Genomic DNA, 17,898 nt, shown 5'->3' on the forward strand with positions numbered 1-17,898 from the left:
GCCCACCCTCCAGGAATGTCCTGGAGTCTCCAAGAATTCAAGATTAATCTCCTGAGCACTGCTTACAGCAACCCTGGGGAACAATCATAGGGGCGTTATAAAAAAAGTGGGTTATTTTTCATTTTCTTTGAACCCTTACAATTATTAGCTATAAAAGTATTAGAGATGGGGAAAAGGCTGTTTGACCCGACAGCTGAGTAACAAAGAATCTGTTCGCTTCCCAATTGATGTGAGAAGGCGGAGCGCCGGGACAATGAACGTGTCAGATGACCAATGGCGGGAGTGTGGGGGTGGGGCGGTTGGACACGGGGGGTGGGTGGGGGGGGGGTCATGTGACGATAGCTCCTGGCATACCTCCAGCCAGAGTTGGCAACCTAAGATCAGTACGTTTGCCTGATTCTGTACCGCGCTGAACATGTAACCTCTCAGCCATCAGAGGTGCTCTGTTATCACTATTTTTGACAGATTAATTTTCTTGCACAATACCAGAAGTTGTAAGGTCAATGTTTAAACAGATCGACACGCCTGACAGGTTAGAATTGTTATTTTAAAACAATTTGCAACACTTATGTTGCAGAACCATTTGGAGAATATGCATTCAGGACATTGTACCTAACCACAGACCTTCAGTCAGAGCTAAATTAGACAACTTGTCTCCAATTCCTGTGGTGTGGAACAGGTTAGGTCAGACTATAAAAGTTTTGGGCCAGAAATTGCTGAACGGGGCTTGCAGCCCCGTTTTTGCACTTACCCCGCGCTCCTGCCGATCAGCTCCAGGGACACCTGCACTTGGTGAAACAGAAAGAAGAATCCCGGGCAGCGTATGATGTCACGCCGCCCAGGAGTGCAGCCAGCGCGAAGCCAGGAGCATGCAGTGCAAGTGAGACACGCCCCTTGAGGTCTCTGTTTCACTGGACACGCCCCCAATGTTTCTGTCAAGCTGCTAAGCATTTTTACATGCAAAGAAGCAGTTTAAATAGGTTTTTGGAAGTTTTTTGAAGATTTTGGTAACTTTTATAAACTTTTTAAAATGTTTACATTATTTTGAGTAATCTGAAGTAGTTTTAAACAGAATGAAAGCAATTTAAAGACTTTTAAAAGCCCTAAAAGAATTTTTTTAATTCCATTTATTTCTTTAGCAATGTCGTCGTCAAACGTGTCTTCACACTGTTCCCTTTGGGGAACTGTATGAAGTGGTGGAAGGATTTATGGCCATGATTAACGCTCATTCCGTGAGCGTAACCATCTTTGAACCAGCCATTAGGGCGGTTAGTCCTATGGCGGGAGGGTTTTACGGGCTCCCACAAGCTATACAAGGAGGGGGGGCCACCCACACCCACGGACGCAAATATCCCACTGGATGTCAACCCAGAACTTAGAGCCGGAGCTCCGACTCCACTTGCCGGGACTGTCTGGAGGGGGGTTCGAAACCCTACCCTGATCTGGCCCAGCGGTGGGGATCCTACCGCTATGACAAAGGCCCAATCCGATTAGCAACGTGAAATGGCAGCATAGGGCTCCAGTCACGGGGAGGGAAAAGGCGCAGGAAACGTTAGAGTGTCACTTTCAGCTCACTCACTCTGCCACCTTCAACCCTCAGTCACACAGGCCAGTTGGCAAATCGTTAAATTGTTATATTTTTCACTTTATTGAAATGTTAAATGTTTTATTACATATTTAAATTCAACTGTTTTTTAATGAAGGAAAGGATACGTAACCTTATCGTTTAATCAGTACACCCAGTAAGCAATGTTGAAAGAATTTAAACATTTATTTAACTTCAAAAACTTTTACAACAAATGTTACAAAATTGTAAAATAGCTAGTTTGCACTTTGAATATCTGTATTGCAGTACGAAAGTAAAAATTACTGTAAAATGTTGACACTTTATTTTGTTACAGTCACCATTTTGCACATGTTTGAAAACGTTGAAAGAGGTAGTTAGCATCTTTATTTTTGTTATATCACTAAGAATCAAACACAAATAGTTAAACCTGTTTACAAAGTGATTTAAAAACTGTTAACATTAACATTTTACAATTGCATTAAGTAGGTCATTAACATCCTTGAACAAAGAAAGACAAGTAAAAACAAATTCTTTCCAATAACACTTCCTCAATGTTCCTGCCCATTAATTTTTTTTTACGTTAATAAATGTTACTTAAAATTTACAAGTTATTCACTTTATACATTGAAACTGAATCTGAAAAGTTTTTCATTATGCAATAAAAGGTCAATGTTGCACTTTATTATGTGTCTGCTTCTGTCTTTGCCTTGCGGGGGGAGGGGTAGGTACAGGGCATAACTACCGCGTGAAGGTGTTGGCTACCAGCAGTTCGCGAGCAGCCTTACATTCGGCGGCACTTGGATCCTCTCCATGAGGCCTGGCAGCATGCACATTGCCATCGCCTTCATCCTCCACTTCAACAGGCAGCTGTTCCTCATTGTTAAGGGTCAGTCCTTCCTGCAGGGCAAGGTTGTGCAAAGCACAACAGGCCAGCACAATCCTTGACACTTTCTGGTGAGAGTACTGCAAGGTCCCCCCTGACCTATCCAGGCACCGGAAGCGTGATTTCAGAACTCCTATTGTCCTCTCCACCACTTGACGTGTAGTCACGTGTGCATGGTTGTATCTCTCCTGAGACTGATTAATGGTATTGCGGTAGGAGGTCATCAGCCATGGTTTTAGCGGGTAGCCCTTGTCGCCCAGTATCCATGCGGATCCTGTAGGCAATTTGCTGAGAGAATCATACAATTTAGAGTTCCGGAGGACAAATGAGTCATGATTACTTCCCCGGTGTCCAGAATTAACGTTTAGGATCCTCAGGTGTGCATCACATAATATCATTACATTCAATGAATGATACCCCTTCCTGTTAATGAATGTCACAGGTGCATCCTTGGGTGACTTCAGTGCAATATGTGTTCCATCGACGGCCCCAATCACTTTGGGGAATCCAGCAATGCGATAAAAAGCTAAGGCCATCTCCTTCTGATGTCGAGTTGACAAGTCATAATGAATGAAATCTGAAATCCTACGGCAAATGGCTGCTGTGACCTGGTGAATGCAGACCCTCGCAGCATTCTTGGAGATGTTGGTTATGTCACCGGTGCCTGCTTGAAATGATCCACTTGCAAAGAAGTTCAATGCTGCGGTTACCTTCATCTTCACTGACAAGGCAGTGTGGATCTTCGAGCGTGGCTCCAAGTCTGCCTTCAACATGTCACATAGTCGACCAATTGCCTCTTTACTGAAGCGCAGCCGCCTGATACACAACTCCTCGGACAGCATTTCAAATGATCGCCTCTCCCTGTAAACTCTGTTTGGTGGGTAGTTGTTCCTTCTGATCAAGAGACGTTCCTGGTTCCTCAATCTTCCACGTTGTTCCCTGGCATTCCTATTTCTTTGCAGCAAATACAGAAATAGCATCAGGGCTAAATTTCTACAGCAGGGCATTTTCCTCGCTCACAGGACTACTCCTCACACAGACATACCTGTACGGAGTAAATGGAAATAGTTGTTACACCTCTGTTAATAAACTGAGGGCAGCACGGTGGCATAGTGGTTAGCACTGTTGCCTCACAGCGCCAGGGACCCGGGTTCGAATCCGGCCTCGGGTGACTGTCTGTGTGGAGTTTGCACATTCTCCCCGTGTTTGCGTGGGTTTCCTCCGGGTGCTCCGGTTTCCTCCCACAGTCCAAAGATGTGCGGGTTAGGTTGATTGGCTATGATAAATTGACCCTTAGTGTTAGGGGGATTAAATACGTGGGGTTACGGGGATAGGGTGGGATATGTGTTGGTGTAGGGGTTACGGGGATCGGGTGGGATATGTGTCGGTGCAGGCTCGATGGGCCGAAATGGCCTCTATCTGCACTGTGGGGTTTCTGTGATTCTGTGATTCTGTGAACATCAACTCTGCCTATGCCAGGAAGCATGCTTTTACGGCTTGCAAACACATCCTTCCCGCCTGATGAATATCACAGACCTACATCTTATTCACTGAAAGGAATACATACATAAATGCACATCCTAAATGGAATATATACAGACATACATACAATCATACATACATACTTACTAAATATTACTGATGACTATTTCATTCTGTAAGCATTTCATTATTTTAAACATAAATTTAACATTTTCGGAAAAAAATTTCAATGAGGCCTTGCCCACAGCCACAACAGTTGCTCGTTCTAACTACAGCACTGAAAAACCGTTTTAAACAAAAAAAAAATGTTTTAACTTACCTCAGCCTTTCTTAAAATAAGTTTCCTCCCTTTCCCAAACAGAAATAGAAGACTTTCTGAAGCTCCACGATAAAATGTTTCTTCCTCCGCAGCCAATGATCAACTTTACACTTGCTTTTTTCAAGTGTAACTATCAAGGACTTAACCTCACTGAATCCATCAGTGAAATCTACAAAGTTCACTGCGCAAGCGCTGCCTGTGCAGTCGCACGCGCTGTGAATAGACCTCGGGTCTGGAAATGCCGGCGTTCCCCGCATGCGCTGTTCCTGCTGAACGCCGGCATTTCCAACGGCCAGCTGCGTGAGTAACCCGACCATACTCACGCTTCTGGCCGCGAATTTCTGGCCCTTTATATAACTAGACTTGGATATAAGAGAGGTAACTAATCATTATTATGTGGGGAAAAACATAACATCATTTAGTGGCACAAAACAGTCTTCCTTTAATAGTAAATGACTGAATGTTTTTCCTCATCTTGTTTTTCTTCCAGTTTGTAGATACAGACAATTTCCTGACAAATGAGCAGACGCTGAATTTGATGATAGCTGAAAACTTGACTGTGGTTGCCCCCATGCTGGACTCCCGCACTTTGTACTCAAATTTCTGGTGCGGTATGACACCCCAGGTGAGTTGTTTTAAAGTAGCAATCCTAAACTCAGTTATTAGCATTAGCATTAGATTGAACAATTCTATGACCAACAGTTGATAAAATATAACGTAAAGGTATGATTTCTTCCCCTCCTACCTGCCCAAGAATAAATACAGTGCTACTTCACCATCTTGGAACCACGACAGCATTACTATTTGAGGCTACTTTCCAATATTTCTGACTTGTACTTACCATAAAAGTCAATTCAATGACAAGCCCACACTTCCTATGAACTGAAACTCAACCTTGTGCAGTAAAAATCTGGGCTGGCATTGTCACAGGGTGAGCAATAAACCTTCTGCCATTACAGTAGGTACTGAAAATATTATGGTCGGAGAACCAGATGCTCTAAAACTTTCGGAACTGGCAGAAGACACCATGCACACAAACCAGGTGTGTCTTGCTAAAAAGGATTAATTCAGGTTCTGTTTAAAAAAGTGCATTTCCATCGAAGCAAGAATAAATCAACAGATTACAATAAAATAGAGTTTAATTCTCGTTATTACTTTAAAATGGTGTTTCTTGAATCAAAATAACATTGAGCTAAAAACAGAACATGCTGGAAATACTCAGCAGGTCAGGCAGCATCTGTGGACAGAAAAACAGAGTTGACGTTTCAGGTCAATGACCTTTCATCAGAAGTCAAAAATCTTTTCATGTGAGCACAGGCCTTTGTGCTCAGCATCCCCGATTTAAATCGCTCCACCATTGGTGGCCGTGCCTTCAGCTGCTGAGCCCCTAAGCTAAGGATGCCCTCCCTAAAGCTCTCCGCCACTCTACCTCTCTTTCCTCCTTTAAGACGCTCCTTAAAACCTACCTCTTTGACCATCTGCCCTAATATCTCCTTATGTGGCTCGGTGTCAAAATTTGTTTTATAATACTCCTGTGAAGCGCCTTGGGACGTTTTATTACATTAAAGGCGCTATATAAATACAAGTTGTTGTTGTTGTGTCCTGTGTCACTGCTGCGGCTCATACAGGTAATGGACCTGTGAGGACAACGAAAGCACTAGGGAGATCTTTCCACATTTATCCCCAGATTCGGGCAGCTTCTGGCTACAGAAATGGCGATTAAGAATCAGAACGAAGAACCAATGGCAGGGGCTGGCTTGTCAATCATGTTAACTGGCAGTGACATCCTACAGGTGGTTTCACTGGGAGATGGCGATTCGGACACAGTTGGTGCTCCAGTTAGCTTTTGAAAAACGTCTCATTTTTTGATAATTGAGCCAGTAATAGCATTTCCTCTCCGAGTGACAACCTCACACACATCAACATGTCACCTATCCATCGTGCCTAACCAACTGATGTACACCTGATGGGGGACTGTTTGCAAACAAAAAAGGAAACAAAAGCCACTTTGCTGTTAAACCCAGAGAGTTTCTGTATTCTTTTCTTCATTCTCTGGATATGGGCTCCGATGGCAAGGCTGGTATTTATTGCTCATCCCTAGTTGCCCTGACTGAATGGCAGTTAAGAGTCAACCATGTTGGTGTGACTGGAGTCACATATAGGCCAGACCGGGTAAGGATGACAGGTTTCCTTCCCTATAGGTCATTAATGAATCAGTTGGGTTTTTACGTGAATCTGACAGCTTCATGGTTATTTTTACTGATACCAGCTTTTTTTTTACATAGTATTATATAGAATTTTACAATACAGAAACAGGCCATTTGGCCCAACAGGTCTATACCAGTGTTTATGCTCCACATGAGCCTCCTCCCGGCTTCCACCTCACTTCATCTCACCCGATCAACATATCCTTCCATTCCTTTCTCCTTCATGTATTTCTCTAGCTTCCCCTTAATTGCCTCAACTACTCCATGTGGTAGCGAGTTCCACATTCCAACCACTCTCTGAGTAAAGAAATTATTGCAACTAAGGCAAATGTTAATTCTATGGATGGGTCACTCAATTGCACAAAGGACTAGTAACTGAAAAGGTCTGAATTGTACGGTGCAAGGTTAACTTACTGCCACTACCGCTGTCAAACTGTTGAGAATTCCATAATATAGCTGAAATCATGAGTCACTGGGGCCCAGGAGTGGTTGCTTCTCTGAGGTTGGGACTGGTGTACTGCCAGGACAAAGTGAGGCCCAGCCTGTAGTGGGGGTGCTGGAAACACACACTTGTTACAACAACTACAGTTTGCATTAATATAGTGCCTTTAGCCTAGCAAAACATCCAAATACCCTTCACAAGAGTGTTATCAATGAAAATTTGACACCAAGCCATAGGAGATATCAGGACCGATGACCAAAAGCTTGGTCAAAGAGGTAGGTCTTAAAGGAGGAAAGAGAAGTAGTGAGTCGAAGAGGTTTAGGGAGGGAATTCTAGAGCGTAGGGCCTAGGCAGCTGAAAGCACGGCCGCCAATGGTGGAGCGATTAAAATCAGGAACACGCAAAATGCCAGAACTGGAGGAGTGCAGAGATCTCAAATGCTTGTAGGACTGGAGGAGGTTACAGAGCTAGGGAGGCGCAAGACCATGGAAGGATTTGAAAACATTGATGAGAATTTTTTAATTGAGGCGTTGCGGGATGGGAGGCAAGGTAGGTCAACAAGCACGGGGGTGATGGGTGAACAGGACTTGGTGTGAATTAAGATACGGGCAGCAGGATGAGCACAAGCTTATGGAAGGTGGACGATGGCAGGCCAGCCAGGAGAACATCGGAATAGTTACATGCAAAACTGGGCCCTAAACATGTAAGCGGAACCATTAGTTTGACAAGTTCACTGATTATTTTTATGCCTTTATTTTCAGCAGCCATTTGCTAATCACCTATACCTGCAGGGCAGTTATCTCACAACCAACACCAGTAAAATAGTCTAATTGGTCAGGCACTTCATTGCTGTGTGCAAACTGAATGTCACGCCTCCCCACATTACAAACTGAATACAAATTCTCAAACTGCCATGGTAGGGTTTGAACTCACACTCTCTGGATCATTAGTCTAGGCTTCTGTATTACTAATCCAGTAATATAACTACTACACTACCATACCCATCATAAAGACAAAATAAAGCTCTCCCAGAAAGTAGCCATTTAAAAATTGTTACAATATTGGGCACAGCTGCAGATTGCTACGTAATGGAGAGATCCTTATGATCTTACACAAGTCAGATCCGTCAGAGACAGTGCAGCGACAATGGAAATTGGTGCTCTTAACTCTCTCTAATTCCCTGTTAAATGTGATGCTCTCATTCTCGCGACTGCATGGCACTTAATTCAGATGACCGCTGACTGCCAATCTGAGAATCACTAAACATTTCAGAATTATGATACTAAACAGAAAAGAACAAGAATAGTTACTGAGTTAAAGTGAAGTGAATCTTTAAGCTTGAAGAGTACACAGTGGTGCAGCGGTTCCGTGCTCCGATACTCTCTGCAGTGATACCAACACCAGCCACAGGCCGGGCAGTACCCGGGGGTGAAAACAGAATATTTTTCTGCAGTGTATGTTGTTTTATTACTTTTCATTATGGTACTTCCAAGGTTAAAATAGGTTCTGTTTTTAAAAAAAATTACGCCACATAATGAACTGCATAATACTTTTAATAAATCGCTCCCATAGAGTTTATTCTTCCTCTATCTGAAGGCTAGGAGAGTGCAAAGGTGCTTTTGTCATTCCTCTTGAGCTCTCCTACTCTTCAGACAGGAGAACTACTGTAATAAAGGTTTGTTTCTATTCAATTCTTCCTCCTCCCCCCACGCCATCACTCTGGGTAATCAATTTTAGAGTCACAGGCCTAGAAATTCAGTCGTGTTTGCGCCCACTTATTGGCTATAGAGTGGTTTGCGCCGGAAGTTTTTTAGCGCCCGAAATTCAGTTGGTGCCCAACATCGGCGTTAGCCGGTAGCGCTGCGCCAGCACCGATGACGTCATCGGTGTGCGCAGCGCCCCGGTTCCAATGCTATTCCGGCTCGATGGCCAAATTCAGTTGCGGCCGCCTCGCCCGCAGCGGCCGCAAACAGCGTTTGGAAAACGGTGCCTTGCAGCTCCGAGAGGCCAGCGCATAAAGGTGGAGGGGCGGCCGGCCGCTTTCCCGGCGGCCGCCTGGCCGCACCTCCCTCCCCGGACTCCTGCACCACCCCCCCGCGGCATTGGTGTCTGACTCCCGCGAGCCCGGCACTTCTCCGTGGTGCCGGGCTCATTTGCCGGGGGAATCCAGCGGCAATCTCACGGCTGCAGGCAGCTCCTCCTTAAGAGAAGGAGGAGGCCTGCAGTACCCCAGCCTGCCGCACCGCATCGGGTGCCGCAGCGGCAGCTGGACGCCTGAAACTGACTGTCATCGCCCCAAACGAGGCGGCAAAACCCTGCAATAGCGCCCGCCTCCGTCTTGGGCTGGCGCAACTGAATTTCAGGTGGGCGCTGCGGGAATCCGGGCGAGCGCAAAATTTCGGGCACTAAAGACCTGGCGCGGCGATACCGAATTTCTAGGCCATAGAGTCATACGGCTGAAAATTCAGTAGCCTTAGCGCCTCATTTGAGGCGCTAGAGGGCCTTGCGCCGGAGTTATGGCCAGTAGTGAAATTCCCTGGGGCCCTAAATCGGCGTTGCTCCGGTAGCGCTGCGCCGGCACCGATGACATCATCGGTGTGCGCAGCGTCCCGGTTGCCGTGGTAACCCGCCCGAACTCCGAAATTGAGTTGCGGCCGCCTCGCCCGTGGCAGCCGCAACCAGCGTTTTGTCAGAGGTGCCTTACTGCAGTTAGCGCCGGCGCATTAAAGGCCCCGCGGCGGCCGGCCGCTTTCCCGCCGGCCGCCTGCCCGCAGCTCCCTCCCCGGACTTCTCTCCCCACCCCCCCCGGAACAGATGCAAGCCCGGCACTTGTCCGAGGTGCCGGGCTCATTTTTAAGCAGATTTGCGCGGGCCGCGGCCGGGTGCAGGCAGCTCCTCCTTAACGGAAGGAGGAGGCCTGCACTTCCCCAGCCTGCCGCACCGCATCGGGTGCCGCAGCGCCGGAATTGCGGCGCGAAACGGCAGTTAGCGCCCTTTTCCAGGCGCTAAGACCCTTCAGTAGCGCCGGCAGCGGTTTGGGCGCGGCGCCACTGAATTTTTGGCGCGCGCAGGGGACTTAGCGCCGGCACTAATTTCCGGCGCTAAAGCCCTGGCTAAGCCAAAACCCAATTTCTAGGCCATAGAGTTATACAGCACAGAAAGAGACCCTTCGGTCCATCGTGTCCGCGCCGGCCATCAAGCCCTGTCTAATCTAATCCCATTTTCCAGCATTTGGTCCATAGCCTTGTATGCTATGGCATTTCAAGTGCTCATCCAAATGCTTCTTGAATGTTGTGAGGGTTCCTGCCTCTACCACCCTTTCAGGCAGTGAGTTCCAGATTCCAACCACCCTCTGGGTGAAAAAGTTTTTCCTCAATCCCCTCTAAACCTCCTGCCCCTTACCTTGAATCTATGCCCCCTTGTTATTGACCCCTCTACTAAGGGGAAAAGTTCCTTTCTATCCACCCTATCTATGCCCCTCATAATTTTGTATACCTCAATCAGGTCCCCCCTCAGCCTTCTCTGCTCCAAGGAAAACAACCCCAGCCTGTCCAGTCTTTCTTCATAGCTGAAGCGCTCCAGCCCAGGTAACATCCTGGTAAATCTCCTCTGCGCCCTCTCCAAAGCAATCACATCCTTCCTATAGTGTGGCGACCAGAACTGCACACAGTACTCCAGCTGTGGCCTCACCAGCGTTTTGTACAGCTCCATCATAACCTCCCTGCTCTTATATTCTATGCCTCGGCTAATGAAGGCAAGTATCCCACATGCCTTTTTAACCACCTTATCCACCTGTTCTGCTGCCTTCAGGGATCTATGTACATGCACACCAAGGTCCCTCTGATCCTCTGTCTTTCCTAGGGTCTTACCATTCATTGTGTATTCCCTTGCCTTGTTAGTCCATCCAAAATGCATCACCTCACACTTTTCAGGGTTAAATTCCATTTGCCACTGTTCCGCCCATCTGACCAACCCATCTATATTGTCCTGTAGCCTGAGGCTTCACGCCTCGCTATTTACTACCCCACCAATTTTCGTGTCATCTGCGAACTTACTGATCATACCTTTTACATTCACATCCAAATCATTAATGTAGACCACAAACAGCAAGGGACGCAGCACCGATCCCTGCAGTACCCCACTGGACACAGGCTTCCAGTCACAAAAACAACCTTCCACCATCACCCTCTGCCTTCTGCCACTAAGCCAGTTTTGGATCCAATGTGCCAAGGCACCCTGGATCCCATGGGCTCTTACCTTCCTGACCAGTCTCCTATGCGGGACTTTATCAAAAGCCTTACTGAAATCCATGTAAATCACATCCTCTGCACTACCCTCATCCACACACCTAGTCACCCCCTCGAAAAATTCAATCAAATTGGTCAGACATGATCTTCCCTTGACAAAGCCATGCTGGCTATCCTTAATTAGTCCCTGCCTCTCCAAGTGGAGACCAATTCTGTCCCTCAGAATTTTTTCCAATAATTTCCCTACCACTGATGTTAGGCTCACTGGCCTGTAATTCCCTGGTTTATCCCTACTACCCTTCTTGAATAATGGTACTGTGTTAGCTGTTCTCCAGTCCTCTGGCACATCCCCTGTGGCCAGAGAGGTTCTGAAAATTTGTGTCAGAGCCCCTGCAATCTCCTCCTTTGCCTCACATAGTAGCCTGGGATACATCTCATCCAGGCCTGCGGATTTATCCACTTTTAAGCCCGCTAAAACCGCTAGTACCTCCTCCCTCTCGATGCTAATATGTTCAAGTATATCACAGTCCCCCTGCCCGATTTCTATGTCCACATCATCCTTCTCCATAGTGAACACAGATGCAAAAAATTCATTTAAAACCCCACCTACATCCTCTGGCTCTACACACAGTTTGCCACTTTGGTCCTTAATGGGCCCTACTCTTTCCCTAGTTATCCTCTTGCCCTTAATATACTTATAAAACACCTTAGGATTTTCCTTTATTTTGCTCGCCAGTGTTACTTCATGGCCCCTCCTCGCTCTCCTAATTTCTTTTTTAAATATCCCCCTGCACTTTTTATACTCCTCTAGGGCTTCCTCTGTCTTTAGTCCTTTGTACCTGCCAAAAGCCCCCCTTTTTTTCCTAATCCATTCTCGTATATCCCTTGACATCCAAGGTTCCCTGGGCTTGTTGGTCCCACCCTTGACCTTTACGGGAACATGTTGCCATTGTACTCTCTCAATTTCCTTTCTGAAAGACTCCCATTCTCCGATGTGGATTTTCCTTCAAGTAACTGATCCCAGTCCACATTGGCCAGATCCTGCCTTATCATATTAAAATCGGCCTTCCCCCAATTTAGAACCTTTATTTCCGGTCCATCCTTGTCCTTTTCCATGACTACCTTAAATCTCACCGAATTATGGTCACTGTCACCAAAGTGCTCACCTACTAACACTCCTACCACTTGCCCGGCCACATTCCCTAGAATTAGGTCCAGTACCGCCCCCTCTCTTGTAGGACTTTCTACATGTTGGCTCAAAAAGCTCTCCTGGATGCACTTTAAGAATTCTGCACCCTCTAAGCCTTTCACACTCTGACTATCCCAGTTAATATTGGGGAAGTTGAAATCCCCCACTATAATTACCCTATTATTTGCACACTTCTCTGAGATTTGCCTACATATCTGTTCCTCTATCTCCCCCTGGCTGTTTGGGGGCCTATAGTACACTCCCAGCAAAGTGCTAGCCCCCTTTTTGTTGCTAAGTTGTCAGCAGTGCTAAAGCTGACCAATCCAATAGACAAACAAAAGCACCAAATGTAAAAGTTCTTTAAAAGTCAGTTTACAGTAGTCTGTGTCCTAGTGTTGCCCTTTATTTTGATCATTCCTGTACAGATCCTCACAATGGTGCCAAGAGTCTGCCTTACAGTTTCTTTACAATCGGATCTAGTGTTAGGTGCAGATGTTCCTCCGTGTAATACTGTCAAATTCAAATGAGTTATTGTGGATTTTCAAATAAAAGTGCCATCAAAATAGTAAGACAGAATGATTTGCAAACCGATAAGTTCATTTACTGCAGTCACATCGCGTTTAAAAAAAAAAGGCATTTGACTGAATTTTATGCTCATCAAACTTCTGACGTCCGTGTTTAGGTTTTCTTCTATTGCACTGAATGGTGATTGATGGGTTTTAGACAGACTCAGAAGGAAGTCGTCTGTTTTCATAGGTCAGTACGTCAGGTGCACATTCGGACAGATGAAGGGAGCACACTAGTACTGGGAGTGGAAATTGCGTGTAAGTGTAATTTAAAGGAATTTGGGCAATTAAAGAGGCTGCCACCACAGGATAATAAAAACTCTGCCAGCCCCTGGAGAGCCTCAAAAAAGGCATCTCGACCCATTAGCAACCTAAGGGTGAAGGGGCAAGTGACAAAAGAGAGACAGGTAAAATGAAGTAAAAAGAAACTAAAAGTGCAGGCACGAGTTTGCAAGAACAGCCCAGCTCCCAAGCCCCCTGTTTGATGGCTGCTGAAGTCAAGGTTGTACTACTTCAGTGCAATACTGAGGGTGAGATGTTAAACTGAGGCCCTGTCTGCCATCTCAGGTGGGCATAAAAGATCCCTTGATGCTATTTTGAAGAAAAGCAAGGGCGTTCTCCCTGGCGTCCTGCACTATATTTACCCCTTAACCAACATCACTAAAAAAACGATTATTTGGTCATTATCACGTTGCTGTCTGTGGGAGCTTGCTGTGCACAAATTATCTGTCATGTTTCTGTACATTACAAATGTGACTACACTTCAAAAAAGTACTTAATTGGCTGTAAAGCACTTTGGGACAACCTGAGGTCGTGAAAGACGCTATAGAAATGCAAATTCTTTCTTTTCATAATAAAGGCTAGGATAAGTGGTAGACAGGGACTGACCGAGTCAGAATTTGGGAAATGTAACCCATTCAGAGGAACCAGCAAACTAATCTCAATTCCTCTTTGGTCTTCCCTTTTGTTTTGCCTCTGGAATTGCTTTCTTTCTTTACATGAGGTGGTTGCTAGGAGGTTGGTCCTCTGCCACTGTACGACACCATCCCTTAGGTGGCTTTGCAACATGCCTGCTAAGTGCCGGAGCCAAGTTTTCAGGCCATAGCTGACCATTAGCTGACCCTGTGAAGACAGTTCCCCATGTTCACTGCCGAGTTGGTGTGCCAGAGCCAATCACGCTACATGGGCTCATGGTCATTCATGCACTGCCGTTGAAAGCATAAATTACTATGATTGTGATGCTTCTGAGGAAGCATCCAATATTATTGTTAGTCAGGCATTCAGATAACCTCAGTGGTGTCGCCCGCTCTGCTGTTTCCACCTCCTTTGGAAAGAGAAACCTTCACCTTTACTAATCATCTGCCAAAGTGAGGCATGTTTATCTCTGCCTGCAGATGTGGATACCTGCTGGTGGGCACAGAGTATCTCTTGTGCAGCCTGACCCACCTCTTCTTCCAAGCATATCAGATAGTGGGGGGGTTTCCATTAGGAATCCCATTGGTGCCAGTCATGGTGCTGGGGGTAAAAAATAATGTAAAACAAGTGGCACAAAGGCTCATGAGAACTCAAGTGACAACAGGAAAAACACAACAGACTAAAAAAAATGGCTGAAGAATTGGCTGAAATACATTTACCTTAATATTACTGTGTCCTTTCCACCTCCAGTGCACTTCCTGTTGTCTAGCAGCCTTTTCCACCCATTTCACGTGGACACCCTGCATGCCAGAAGCTTGGAAAATAGTGTTTAGGATAGACACCCCCCTCAAATTAATACTTCAGTGAAGCATCTGCCTAAGCAAGGTCGCCACTGGTTCCATCCGTCGGAGTGGGACTTCTCGCCTAGCCATCCATTTTATGCCAGTACATTAGGCACCCAGCAGCCAGAAAACCATGTTCTAGGGTCAGCCTCTGCGTCTCCAGCTCAAGTACAATGAAGATTAGATGTAAAGTAAAACTCACTTTAGCCTGTCCCAACAATGTGCCTCAACTCAGGAAAGCACCCTTGACTGCACCAATAACACATTTTAGGAACATCAGAACAGAAGTAGGCCATTCAGCACCATGAGCCTGTTCCGCCATTAAATTAGATCATGGCTGATCTGTATCTTAACTCCATCCACCCGCCTTGGTTCTCTAAAACTTTAGTTTCTCACGCCAGCTACTCTTGTTCCCTCTCAAGTCAATTATTAATGGTAGTGATAATTAATCATAGTCTCTCACTCACTGGGTTGAAACTGCACAAGCTCATTCCTCAGTTGTTCCTCAGCAAGTTAGTCACTCCACAGATGGTTCATACACACCCAACATTTTGTAACCTTTGTGTAATGTATACAACATTGAAGGGAAGTGGTCTTGCGGATGTACATCCTTAGTTGCGAGCGTATATAACAGACGCGTATCGATTTGTATAGTCAGTGCCGAAGTTCCAGTTACCCAGTAAAGATCACTTGAAGTTACTCTCAGTCTCTGCTACTTTATTATTTTATGTAGTTGTGTATAGCGGTACAAACACAACAAATTGGCGACGAGAATTATGAACCTACGTCTTCCTATTCTGGCATCGCATCCAGAGGACACCGAAATTTGGAAGAAAGGAGCGAGAAGGTAGAGAAAATGGAGCACGCTTGCTAAGCTAGGCAGGGGATACGTAAGTCAATTGAAAAGTGCACAGGACTTGCATGACGCTAGCTAACTAGTAAAGAAAGAAAATCGGGTTTGGAAAAAAAAAATGGCGATGATTGGCACGATTGCAGCATTTGATAGCAGCATTGAAGACTGGGCAACTTACATTGAAAGAGTGGAGTTGTACTGTGAGGCTAACGGAGTGGAGGTAGAAAAGAAAGCCACTGTTTTGCTGTGTGTTATGGGCGCAAAGACATATGGGCTGCTACGTAGTTTATTAACCCCTGAAAAGCCAGCAAACAAAACATTTAAACAAATAGTGGACACACTCCAAGACCATTTAAGAATTCAACAAAAATCCCTGGAATATTCAACTAATAAAATGTCACTGAAACAAGAAAAGAAGTGCTATCGCTGTGGCAAAATGTCACATGACCACAATGACTGTTGGTTTAAAGATAAAGATTGCAGACAATGTGGCAGGTGAGGGCACATTGAAAGGGTCTGCAAAGCAAATAAGAAGCCAAAAATTGATACAATACAGAGTAACAAAAAGGTACATCAAGTGACTAAAAACAAGAAACCTTTCAAAGATAGATACAAGAAGGTACACCACGTGACTGGAGACAGTTCAGATAAAGAAAAAAGTGACACAGACTCAGAGGAAGAGGATCTGGCTTGTCTAAAACTACACAGTGAGAAAGAGACAGACGATCACAGAATAATATGGATTACTCCAGAAGTGGCAGGAGTTAGGCTAAAAATGGAGTTGGACACAGGCTCAGCTTTAACAGTGATCTCTGTACATGACTACAAACGATTGTTTTCACACATACCGCTAAGGCCAACTAAAGTACTGTTAAAGACATACACAGGACAAAGAGTGTGCCCAAAAGGTAAAATAAAAGTGACAGTGACATACAAAGAAAAAAAAATACCGCAATTGAACCTCTATGTAGTGGAAAATGGAGGACCACCATTGCTGGGGCGCGAATGGCTCAGGAAAATACAGTTGGATTGGCACACCATCCAAGCACTGTTTGTGTCCGCAAAGGAGGATAGCAACGCCACTCCTGAGAGACTGTCACAAATACTCTCTGACTCTCAGGAAGTGTTCAAGAAGGGAATAGGAACACTTAAGGGCATGAAAGCAAAAATTAAGGTTGAGGAGAACGCAAATCCAAAGTTCCACAAGGCCAGACCAGTGCCTTATGCAATTCGCCCTTCAGTAGCAGAGCTGGAGAACTTGGAGCAGTTAGGGGTCCTGTCCAAGGTGGATTGGAGTGAATGGGCCACACCTATAGTTCCAGTGATGAAGAAAACCTCCAGCACAAAACCAGGAAAGCCAAGAAAAGTGCGCATCTGTGGAGACTTTAAAGTGACTGTTAACCCAGTCCTCCACACAGTACAGTACCCATTACCTTACATTGAGGACATCTTTGCTTCCCTGTCAAGAGGGGAATGCTTCACAAAGATTGACTTGGCCCAGGCCTATCTCCAAATGGAAATTGATGATGCATCAAAGAAGTACCTGACAATAAATACGCACAAAGGCCTTTACCAGTACAATCGGCTGGTATTTGGAATAGCATCAGCTCCTGCAATCTGGCAAAGGGCAATGGACCAAGTCCTGCAGGGGATCCTAGGTACTCAGTGTTATCTTGATGACATCATCATTACTGGCAAGAATGACAACGACCACCTTTCCAACCTCGAACAGGTGCTCATCAGGTTACGGGAGTATGGGCTCCGAGCGAACCGAGACAAGTGTGAGTTTTTCAAAAAGGAAATCTCATACTGTGGACATGTGATTGACAAGGACGGTTTACACAAGTCTCCAGACAAGATTGAAGCTGTGATTAATGCACCAACACCTGAAAATGTGTCTCAGTTGAGATCATATCTTGGACTGGTGAACTACTATCACAAGTTCTTGCCCAACCTATCCACAGTGTTACATCCACTAAATGCACTGCTACAGACAGGGTCACAATGGAAGTGGAGTGACAGCTGTGAACAAGCTTTTCAAGAGAGTAAAAGACTCATTACTTCAGAAGAGGTGCTAGCTCACTTTGACCCATCCTTACCTATTCGACTGGCATGTGATGCTTCACCCCATGGCATTGGTGCCGTGTTGTCACATAAGTTCCCAGACGGCTCAGAAAGACCAATAGCCTTTGCCTCAAGATCATTGACTACAGCTGAACGCAATTATGCACAGATTGACCGAGAAGCCCTCAGCCTTGTGTGGGGAGTCAAGAAATTCAACCACTACTTGTATGGTCAACAGTTTACACTGTTAACTGACCACCAGCCTCTCGTTTCAATCTTCAACCCAAGGAAGGGCGTTCCAGTGATGATGGCACAACGGCTG

At 45.6% G+C, this 17,898-nt stretch overlaps 1 protein-coding gene across 1 annotated transcript in view; it reads left to right on the top strand.

Annotated features, from left to right (window-relative positions):
- Nucleotides 1–17,898, top strand: part of LOC147121821 (procollagen galactosyltransferase 2-like) — a 159,743-nt gene that overhangs the window by 25,782 nt on the left and 116,063 nt on the right. The window contains exon 3 of the mRNA XM_085978005.1: nucleotides 4,742–4,876. Coding sequence (XP_085834131.1) covers nucleotides 4,742–4,876 — 135 coding nt within the window. The remainder of the gene's footprint in view (nucleotides 1–4,741; nucleotides 4,877–17,898) is intronic.

The sequence above is a fragment of the Somniosus microcephalus genome, chromosome 3 (assembly GCF_052327205.1).
Source record: "Somniosus microcephalus isolate GS21.2 chromosome 3, FLI_Smic_1.0, whole genome shotgun sequence".
In the NCBI taxonomy this organism is placed as follows: Eukaryota; Metazoa; Chordata; class Chondrichthyes; order Squaliformes; family Somniosidae; genus Somniosus; species Somniosus microcephalus.